We start from the raw sequence: 11,707 nt of genomic DNA, 5'->3' as shown, positions 1-11,707 counted from the left end.
ATCAAATCTAAACTCTTTTACCTGGTTTTCAAGGCCCTCTGTAATCTTCTCCTCCTTCAAGATAAAAAGCTTGGTTTTTATCACTGCCACTATTATCTATCATAATGTCATTCGTGACCATACCTTGCTTAAGTTGGTTTCCCTTGCCAAGAACACCGCTTTTTCTATACCTGTTGAAATTTTGGAAACCCAGTTCTACCTTCTCTCTTCCCTTAAGCATCTCTTCCTTCCCTCCTCCCCAAATTTATACTTAGTCACATATATTATTGTACTACCTACTAATCATTCCATGCGTGTTTTTACTAGCTATAAGTTCTGAAGGCAACCATGCCTTGCACAGTGTCCACTTAGGATTCTGAATAATAAATCATCTCCCAAAAATCTGAAAGCTTTCTATATACCAAGCAAATTTGTATTAGTTATGCAGCAAAACTCAAATCTATAGAATCAAAAAGGAATAAGGAAATACAGATTAAACAGTTGCAGCAAAGACTGGTGATCTTAAGGTATTTATTCAAAGCTGGTGGTAGAACAAAAACAGTCTTACAGATTCTACCTCTTGATTAACTTAGTGGCTAATTTTGCCTTTTCTCGAAGTTCTTTTGCAAGAACGTAAAGATATTTTTGTTTCATTAGTTAAGTGCTGTAACTTTATTCCTTTGTGTTTCTCATAAGAAGTATGATTTGGCAGTCTGTCATAAGTTTTTTGGTTTTTTTCTTCCTCTTTGAGACAGGGTCTTGCTCTGTCACCCAGGCTGCAGCGCAGCGGTGTGATCACAGTTTAGCTTACTGCAGACTTAGCCTCCTGGGCTCAAGTAATCTTCTCACCTTAGTCTCCTGAGTAGCTGAGACTACAGGTGCACCCCACCACACCCCGTAAGTGTTTTAACTTTTTGTGGAGATGGGGTCTCACTATGTTGCTCAGGCTGGTCTCGAGCTCTTGGGCCCGAGCAATCCTCCTACCTCAGCCTCCCAAAGTGTTGGAAAGTGTTGGGATTACAGACACGAGCCACCACACCTGGCCTGTTATAAGTTAATACAATAATTCATCAACTAACTTAAAGAACACTAAGACTCTTATAAAAGTAGGTATGAGTTTTAGTAAAAGTATTAAAAGATAAACTGTCACTTAAGGAAAACTAGAGAACATATCAATGCCAAATGGTGTTTTTCAGAGGTGATACCATTCAACACTCACATGTTGAATTGGGCCATTCGTTATAACTCCAGGACACATGTCAATCAGTAAAAGCCCACATGTTTCTCTGAATACACCGTAAGCGAAAGAATATAAAGTAGTCTAGTTAACATTATGTTTAATCAAGGAGCATGTTCCTAAAGATGTTTGTTCATTCATTCTACAGACATTTTTCAGAGGCCTGCTAAGAGTCAAGCATTATGATAGACACCATGGATAAAAGCAGCTTACAACTCAAACAGTGTGGGTATAAATAATGTGACTAGCACTAGAACAGGTGTCATGATGGGGATTCTGAGTATAAATATTTTTTAAAAAATAAATTTTCCTGTATATTTTTGGCTTTTACCTCCTTAATTTAGGCTTTCTGAATGGCACAGCATTTCTGAGGATGCAAACACCTTTCTACAGAGCAAAAACAGCATTTGTATAAATTGCGTCTTTGGGGAGCCAAGAGACTTTAAATGTGTTTAAACCAATAATTCAGTCAATATCAACATTAGCTTACATGTAATATTCTCTTAATAGCCCAATTTTTTAAAACACCGTATTCTTAGAAGTTTGGTTTCTAAGATGTCACTTTAAGCTCTTTTGCTTGTTGCTTTTGTGGGATTCACAAGGTTTGTTCTCAGGTACATAAATGAAGGTTAGTATAGAGGATAAATATTATGATTCTCATCTGGGAAAGACAGGTGCTGAGATGTAAAAGAGAGGATCCTCGCCACCCGTGCCCCCACCCCGCACCCACGGATCTGCAGTCTTACCTGCGGGGAGAAAGGTCTCCGAGCCTGGCCTGCTGCTCCAGCTCAGGGTTCCCCCTTTCATGACGGCTTGCAAAGATTTCTTCATTCTGAAGTGAAAGAAATTTTGTTAAGATTTGATATTGTGGGGACCTCCTAACCTATATTTTTCTCTCTCCCAATTTCTGTGTTTGATTTTGGTTTTGCTTCCCTCGATAAGCAAAATAACCAGTTTCTCATGCCGCTCTTCCTTGGGTTTTCCCCAGCCGCTCTGTGGATCCATTATGCTTTTGCCCTTTTTGGCTTCCTTTAGGCACACTAAAAACTCATTCCCAAAAGCAGGTATCGGCCGGGCATGGTGGCGGGCGCCTGTAATCCTAGCTACTTGGGAGGCTGAGGCAGGAGAATTGCTTGAACCTGGGAGGTGGAGGTTGCAGTGAGCTGAGATGGCGCCACTGCACTCCAGCCTCAGCAACAGAGCGAGACGCCATATCAAAAAAAGAAAAAAACAAAAAACAAAAAACAGGTGTCCTTTCCCCTTAATCATGAAGGGCTATTCACACTGTACTCATAAGTGATTCATAAGAGGACAGTAAAGCGATCATTGCATTCAGCATCTCCTTTTTTTTTTTTCTCGTAAGAAATCAAGGTCTGGAAAAGTTGCACTCGTCCTAAGACCAGAAAGTGCTGGAGGCAGAGATGAGGTAAGCCCAGTGTAGGCTTTCACAGAGGTGTGATAACAAGTCTAACTAAAGACGTGCCTGGGGTACTAGTTTTGCCAATTCAGCTCTAAAACAATATGGCAATCTTATATTCCAAGTGTGTGTGTGTGTGTGTGTATGTGTATATATGTGTGTGTGTGTATATATGTGTGTGTATATATATATACACATGTTTTCCTTTTAAAATAGGATGCCAGTCCCATAAGAATCTAAATTTTAGTTCCCTCTATTATATATATCTGACCAGGGACCAGATAATATTTTTCATGTGTCAATATATAAAAGTTGGCCGGGTGCAGTGGCTCATGCCTGTAATCCCAGCACTTTAGAAGGTGAAGGTCAGTGGATCATTTGAGGTCAGGGGTTCAAGACCAGCCTAGCCAACATGGTGAAACCCTGTCTCTATTAAAAATACAAAAATTAGCCAGGCATGGTGGCAGGCACTGGTAATCCAGCTATTTGGGAGGCTGAGGCAGGAGAATCACTTGAGCCTGGGAGGCGGAGGTTGCGATGAGCCGAGATTATACCACTGCACTCCAGTCTGGGCAACAGAGTGAGACCTTGTCTCAAAAGAAAAAAAAAAAAATATATATATATATATATATCAGTCCCAGGATTCAAATTTGAACCAGTTCCAGGATTCAAATTCAATCTAATTATTTTCACCACACTACCAAAACGTCTTTCTTCACATTTTCTATATAAAGTTGAACTAATTAATATAGCAATGAATGTTACATTGTATCCTTTTGCAGTTTCTCATCTATGACATTACTATGCCCAAACTCCCTACTGAACTTTGAACTCAGTCTTAGTCATCTTTGGATCACCAGCGTGTAATACAGGCCCTTCATAAAGAGTGACCATTATTACTAACAAAATTTCCTCTCACTGTGAAACCTGCTCCCAATTGTAAAATGAATTGTGCTCTTTCGAACTCTGTTGATCTATTGTATGTGGGGTGGATTGTAGAGTCTTATTTCATAATAACCTAATGATGGAAAAATAACAATGATTCAGGTGTAGGTAATGGACCTTGTCATCTTTTACATTGAATGATGACATCTCCCTAATTTATAGATTTTGTCATGCATGAGATGCCCTCAGGAGCTTGCAGGAATGCCTTGGCACGTTGCTCTTGCTGACATGTGTCAGACGGTTGGTGTGGGGGTAGAGGGAGTCTCCTCTGCCAAGCAAGTCTAATGGAATATAACACTGGTGCCATTGAGGATGCAATGGGAAGGACCCACAGCAGATCCAGAGACTGCATTCATGAAAGCTGCACTGTATACCAATGTTTTACTAAGGTGTAGACAGATTAGTTGTGTTCTAGCATAGTGGCTTTCAGCCTGACCACAACTCACAAGAAGTACATCATAACACACACACACACATACACACACATAAACATTTTTTCATTTACATCGTAACTGATGAGATATCTTTTATTTTTATGTTTAATTTTTATTTTATTTTATTTTATTGAGATGAAAGGTGAATTGTAGCCAAATTACTTTTAGGAAATTTTAAAATTATACATTTTGAAAGATCTAGGAGGAAGAGAGCATATTCAAGTAAAAGCTTTCTTTTTTTTTTTTTTTTTTTTGAGACGGAGTCTCGCTCTGTCGCCCAGGCTGGAGTGCAGTGGCCGGATCTTGGCTCACTGCAAGCTCCACCTCCCGGGTTCACGCCATTCTCCTGCCTCAGCCTCCCGAGTAGCTGGGACTACAGGCGCCCGCCACCTCGCCCGGCTAGTTTTTTGTATTTTTTAGTAGAGACGGGGTTTCACCATGTTAGCCAGGATGGTCTCGATCTCCTGACCTCGTGATCGCCCGTCTCGGCCTCCCAAAGTGCTGGAATTACAGGCTTGAGCCACCGCGCCCGGCCAAAGCTTTCTTTTATTCAAATAGTAGACAAAAAAAATTGACCATAGAAACTCAGCAATTGCTGCCGTATTTCTTAGTGAGGGATTCCTTATGAGCTCCATTGAATGATAAAAGGATACTCTTCTAAAGCAGAGCAACAATCGTTTTTTGTGACACTGCATCCTTTTTCCCTTCCTTCACCCTGAATTTCCCCTAGGGTATACCTAGGAGACGGAGGGCTGGCAGCCAGCTGGTGCTGTGAAAGGGAAGTCACTCATGCCTGCCCTGTCTGGAGGCCAATCAGGCGGAACAGCCCCTCTCCCCTTATGGTCATTTTATCCTGAAGAAAAAGGGTGGCAAAAAGATGGCAAAGAAGATTGCTGATCACAGATCACTGTTACAAATACAACAACTGGCTGGGCGCGGTGGCTTACGCCTGGAATCCCAACACTTTGGGAGGTCGAGGCGAGCGGATCACGAGGTCAGGAGTTCAAGACCAGCCTGACCAACAAGGTGAAAACCCGTCTCTACTAAAAACACAAAAATTAGCCGGGCATAGTGGCGCATGCCTGTGGTCCCAGCTACTCAGGAGGCTGAGGCAGGAGAATCACTTGAACCCAGAGGTGGAGGTTGAGTGAGCTGAGATTGTGCCACTGCACTCCAGCCTGGGTAACAGAGCAAGATTCTGTCTCAAAAAGGTTGGGGCAGGGGTGGCAATGAAGGCAGGGAACTGCTCTGGGTCCAACTCCCCTCACATACACCCAACCCCCATACCCACCCCACAAACCTCCACCTCCCCACTTCCAGCCTCTCTCCAGTTTCAAAGTGACGCCAACCAACACACAGGCTCTCCAGGAGCACCTTGAATGGTAACTTCTTACATTTTCTCATTACACTTATAATCTAATTGTTTTCTCCCCTATATTTTTAAGAAATACATGCTCTCAAAATTGAACTTTGAGGAATTTCGTAAAAAAAAAAAAAAAAAAAAACAGTTTTGTTTTCAGTTTCTCTAAAGGACACAGAAACCTTTTTCAAACTCATACTGTGAAAAGTCCCAATAGCTAATTTTCAATCGATTATTGAAATTGTTTTTTTTCTTCCCTAAAGGGGAGATAGCAACCTTTGAACGAAATTAAATTAACTTTTTCCCAAAGTTAAATGATTTTACTTTGTGATTTTAGGAATGTGTAGAAAGCGATTTCAGTTCCAACTCTTAAAGTAAGGCTATCTGGGCTGGGCGCGGTGGCTCACACCTGTAATCCCAGCGCTTTGGGAGGCCGAGGTGGGCAGATCACCTGAGGTCAGGAGTTTGAGACCAGCCCGGCCAACGTGGTGAAACCCTGTCTCTGCTACAAATACAAAATTAGCTGGCATAGTGATGCGCGCCTGTACTCCCAGCTACTCGGGAGGCTGAGGCAGGAGAATCGCTTGAACCCAGGAGGCGGAGGTTGCAGTGAGCTGAGATCTTGCCACCACACTCTAGTCTGGGCAGCAGAGTAAGACTCTGTTAAAAACAAACAAACAAACAAAACAAACAAACAAAAAAAACCAAGGGTATCTGGTAATTTAAGGTAAAAGTATTATTTACTATTATGATCACTTTCCTTAAAAACAGGAGCTATTGGCCGGGCGTGGTGGCTCACGCCTGCAATCCCAGCACTTTGGGAGGCTGAGGCAGGCGGATCACAAGGTCAGGAGATCCAGACCACGGTGAAACCCCGTCTCTACTAAAAATACAAAAAATTAGCCAGGTGCGGTGGCAGGCGCCTGTAGTCCCAGCTACTCAGGAGGCTGAGGCAGGAGAATGGCATGAACCCAGGAGGCGGAGCTTGCAGTGAGCCAAGATCGTGCCACTGCACTCCAGCCTGGGTGACAGAGTGAGACTGTCTCAAAAAAAAAAAAAAAAGAAAAAAGAAAAACAGGAGCTATTAGGCCCAATTCTGAGGAGAGAATAAAAAGTAGATTTCAAGCACCCGTACCACCTTCTTCATTTAAAGAATGACAATAAAATGTTAAAGGTTTAGCATTTTCTGGCATTGTAAATTTAATTAATTAATTATGTAAATTATGGAAATGAGAAATAAAATGAAAAGGTATGTCACGTAAGAATCAATAATTATCAAAATGTTCTCTACCAAATGGGATGCAGGAGAGGATAGTGAGAAAAAGGAAAGGAAAAGGAAGGGAAGGAAATAAAGGCAAAGGTATTTACCCACAGCCTGAGTCCAGGGTGTTCTACACCATGCAGCCCCAGAGTGAAAAATACTAGCCTCAGGAATGAGTGGCTCTGTCTTCCTCTCCACAGCTGATGGGAAAAAGAGGGGAAGCCTCAACTGTTTTTTTTGAGATTCACTGGGTTTTGATATGGAGAACAGGAAGAGACTCTATCCTAGCAGTGCATTCACAGCTGGTTTGTCTGCCCTATTTGCTCTACCCTAGCACTTCTTTTCCTACTTTCCATTTTCACTGCCTGCAAAAGCCACTGCAACATTACTTTGGAAAACTGGGCAGTCTGTCCCTTTTTTAAAACCGCAACTATTTCCAGGAGAGTTAAAGGGCTTTCAGACTGCCCATCATTCATGCATTGTGGTGAACTAGCTCAGATTGCCTCTACCTTTAGTCCAGATCAGCTGTCTTGGGAGGGGGGCTTCCTGGAGGAAAGGACGAGGAGAGGAAGGTTTTAGGACATTGTATAGACTGAATCCCCTTTGGAGGGGAATGGCAGACTTGAGGAACAAGCCTCAGTGTTCCTGAGGCTTTGTGGAAATGAGAAATGAATAGAGAAAGGTAAGAGACTGGATCCTAAATGCAATTTTGCCTATTTCAGAATTTTCAGATGGTCTTTTTTTTTTTAGACAAGGTCTTGCTCTGTTACCCAGGCTGAAGGAGAGTGGTGTGATCATAGCTTCCTGAAGCTTGCAGCCTCAAACTCCTGAGCTCAAGCGATCATCCTGCTTCAGCCTCCCAAAGCACTGGGATTACAGGCGTGAGCCACCACCCCCAGCTTCAGGGTCTTTTTAATCCGAGATCTTAAATTTCCCAGCTACCATTGTTAGTAATTAATTCAATTCACTTGCTGGTTAAATTGGCTTTTATAGACTGGACTAATACTCTAAACACTATTGGTAATAGTTTGTTTTCAGGAAAAACATAAAACTGACTGCAAATGTTTTAACAATGATTTGCAAATATGTAATTCTGTTTAAAATATCAGGAAGTGAGAAACATGTTATGTGATAACTTTTGCCCATTCCCAAACCAAGAAAATGTAAAGGAAGTAAGTGTGCCAAGGCCACTGAAAAGAAGCTGCCCATACATCTTGAATCTTCTCAGGCTGTTTGGTTTCATCTGATTTTAAGCTCCGTGGATAAATTTCATTGTAACAATTTTTATGTCTGTAAATCTTAACCTATAAATAAAATCACAAATCAGAAAAGTACTTTATTAGGCCAGTCTTTGTCCCAGCAAATTTGGTCCAAAGCTAGTTTACAAATAATTGCCACACAGCTGCAAGGCCAGTGGGTTGACTATCCTAGCATCAATGGTGTGGGCAGGGCTGCAGCCTCTGGGGCAGCATTAGCCCCACTGACAGAGGGTATAGGGTGCTCTTATCAATCTATGAGACCCCAGCCCCAACCTGGACTCAGCTGTCATAAGCCTTTACTTCTTACTGTTCCTCCTAAGTACTTTATCCAGCCAACAAATTCATCCCATGAGGAATCCAAGATGGAAACCTCGAAGCTGTCTTTAATATCATGCTTCCTCTCCCTACCTTCTCTGCCTTGATCCGTTCCTTCATTCTACACATTTCCTCCAATAGTCGTGTTCTAGGCACTAGAGAGAACGTTTCAGTCAATGGGTATAATTTCTGCTCATCTCTTTTTGCCACGGCTACTAGTAAGCTCTCACCACTGATGTCTCAGCCAACTGTGACAACTGCCAGAGGCTGGTCAGCCCGCCTGCCTTCATCTAACCTGCTCTTCAGTGTCTACCAGAGTCAGCTTCCTAATACACAGGTGCCCTCCTCCTCCTGTCAACATTCCTCAACGACAGCCTCAGTAAACTGTCTCTCATCTACCTTCCCAGCATTCTTGAGCCATTCCCAGGACAGCCTAGGCCCTTTAGACCTCTGAGAAGTTATACCCTTCCTCATTCTGGAATGCCCTTCTCTGTCTTACCCACCTTTCAGAGTTCTAGTTATTCTTTTTTTTTTTGAGATGGAGTCTCGCTCTGTCACCTAGGCTGGAGAGCAGTGGCGCCATCTTGGCTCACTGCAACCTCTGCCTCCTGGGCTCAAGTGATTCTCCTGCCTCAGCCTCCCGAGTAGCTGGGATTACAAGTGCCTGCTGCCATGCCCAGCTAATTTTTGTATTTTTAGTAGAGACAGGGTTTCACCATGTTGGTCAGGCTGGTCTCAAACTCCTCACCTCAGGTGATCCACCTGCCTCGGCCTCCCAAAGTGCTGGGATTACAGGTGCAAGCCACCACGCACAGCCCTATTTATTCTTTAGAGTTGAATTCAAATGCCACCTCCTTTGAAAGCCATCCTTGGTGTCCTTGTGAGGAATTGCTTTCTCTAACACATTATATATTCCTTTTACTGTAGAAACGTCATTCTGCTATATATTATAAATTATTAGAAATATGTTGTTTCCCCCATGAAAGTTTCAAGTTTCCTGAGTTTAGGCCTGATGATACAATCATTTTCATATAACCCATAGCAATTGCCTTAATATATATTAAATTGAGCTGAATAAGCCATGTACCCAGTTGGACCCACCAAATATTTTAGTGATGTCATTTTTTTATTGGTGAAAGAGCAAGGCCAATGGTGATCTTAATGTTATTCTCTCTTTCATCTTGTTCAGCTCCCTCAACAAAAATACATTTCCTAGCTTAATGTAATCACCACCTCACTCCCCTGAACTTCAGACCCTATGCTAGCCTGAGAAATCCAGATCAAACATAATGAGTTCTCCTTTATCCCAAGTCCTCATGGCCTATAAATGTAACCTCTAGGACAATGTTACAAAAAGTGAGATCTTTATACCACCTGCATTCTTGTCACCAAACGTGTAAGTTAAAAATTCAGATTCTGAGTGCAGTGGCTCACGCCTGTAATCCCAGCACTTTGGGAGGCTGAGCCAGGGGATCACCTGAGGTCAGGAGTTCAAGACCAGCCTGGGCAACATGGTGAAACCCTGCCTCTACCAGAAATACAAAAATTAGCCAGGCGTGGTGACGGGCCTCTGTAATCCCAGCTACTCTGGAGACTGAGGCAGGAGAATCAATTGAACCTGGCTGAGATCACTCCATGGCACTCCAGCCTGGGCAACAAAGTGAGACTCCGTCTCAAAAAAAAAAAAAAAAAAAAATCAGATTCCGGGACCCAACCCTACACTTCCCTAATTAGAATCTCAGAGAGTGGGGCCCTGGGAATCTACATAATTCACAAGCTTCTCAGAGCCGTGGTACACAGGAAACCATGAGAATCCTTGTTCTGGAAACTTCAGAGAACTTGGCTGGGGGCTACCCCAGGATTTGGTGGAGTCCCTGAATCTCCTGTTAGCTCTGACACTGACTAGACTTCAAATATCATAGAAGGCAAGCACTGAAATGTGTTTATAGTTCTACAGTTTTCTTGTTGAGAATCAGAAATATTAATAAAAACTTCTGGGAGTCAAAGTAATAAGAAGACAAGGAACTGAATTTAGTCCTTGATCTGTTATCATTTGGCAGTAAGGTACATATTCAACAATAGGATCATTCTGTATAAGCCCCAAATCTGACCTTCTTTCACCTTCTTTTCATCTTTCACACTGACCATTCTGTCTTTTAAACACAGGATTAAATGAGGAACTAAAATTCACCAAGAACCTGCTAGGTATCAGGTACAGTGCAAGTTGCTTTCCACACATTTCTCATTTAATCAGCCACCTGTGAAATTGCTATGATTTATCACCATTTGGCAGAAAAGGACATTTAGGGCACAAGAGATTAAATAAGCTGCTGGTTGGGTACATTAAGTATTAATAAATAATCAGAGAGATAAGTTAGGTAGTTAAGTAAGCTGCCAGATTAGTAAACAGCTAGTTTCAAATCCCACCTACAACATTTACTAGTTGCATGACCCTTGGGGAAACTCAGCCTCTGAGTCTCATGGCACTGCTGATAAAACGGAAAACATCATCCTCACAAGGTTCTGAGGACTAGAGATGGACTCAGGTACACACAGCACCCAGTACAATGTCTGGCCTTCAGCCAATGATAGCAACCCTCCACTCACCTCTCCATTCCCTTCCAGCTCCTGCATTCAAAAACTTTTGTTTATTTATTTTTAATTTAGGAGGCTCTTTGCTCAGAATCCTGAAAAGGCTTCTGTTACTTTACTTTTTTTTTTCAACCTCTGGGAGCACAGAATAGGCTTCTGCTCCTTTAAATAACTTTAACAGGCACCAAGGAACACTGTTAGCTCTTTCTTAATTCTGTAGGTCCACATTTAGGAAAAAGAAATTGTTAGCCTCTGACTTATTTCCAGCTTACAAAAAGGCTGTGATGTTGGCAGCCCGGGAAAAGTAGTTCCCGTGAGTCATGCTTTCAGCTTCCAGCCAGTGAAGAACAGGAAATAGTTACATCACTATTGCCAAAAAGCACAGCGAATCGCTTCCACCACAGGGCTTTCCCAGATGACGTCAGTGAGCTGAGCACAGGGCATCACTCTTGCCAGATGGCCCCGGAAGAGTCTCAGCTGCCCTGTCAAGTTTAGCTTCTCAAGTTCCCCAGAACCAGCACGGCAAGGATCATCCCTCCAGAAAAGGAAATGATTTCTCTGATTGTGATCAAACCATGTCATGATTTCAGTTGTAGGTGGTGAGTATCAGTGACTGTATTATACATGGTTTTGGTTCACAGCTACTTTTTTTTCTCTGCGTACTTACTCTCAAGGGCAAAGGGGTGGCATTTATCACAATGTTATGATTCACTCTGCTAGACTGGCTGTGTTTCATTTCATCTTTGAGTTCTAGACCTAAGGCCAAAAGGATGTCAGAATTGCCACCCAGAGTTAGCTGCATGCTCTATGCATCCTGGTCATCTCTCTTGGACAGCGGCCACTAAACACAAGCTGCAATGATTATTGTTGATGTAGTCAACTGATTTGTCCCCCTTTTAATAATCCAT

General features: G+C 42.5%; 1 protein-coding gene across 2 annotated transcripts in view; it reads right to left on the bottom strand.

Moving 5' to 3' along the window:
• The window catches only part of MCF2L2 (MCF.2 cell line derived transforming sequence-like 2), a 251,075-nt gene that overhangs the window by 89,701 nt on the left and 149,667 nt on the right, over positions 1 to 11,707 (bottom strand). For both annotated transcript variants that reach the window (XM_025377532.1, XM_025377531.1), the window contains exon 15: positions 1,963 to 2,048. In XM_025377532.1, coding sequence (XP_025233317.1) covers positions 1,963 to 2,048 — 86 coding nt within the window. The remainder of the gene's footprint in view (positions 1 to 1,962; positions 2,049 to 11,707) is intronic.

Source organism: Theropithecus gelada, chromosome 2, assembly GCF_003255815.1.
Source record: "Theropithecus gelada isolate Dixy chromosome 2, Tgel_1.0, whole genome shotgun sequence".
NCBI lineage: Eukaryota > Metazoa > Chordata > Mammalia > Primates > Cercopithecidae > Theropithecus > Theropithecus gelada.
This window is presented reverse-complemented; position numbering and strand designations above follow the sequence as displayed.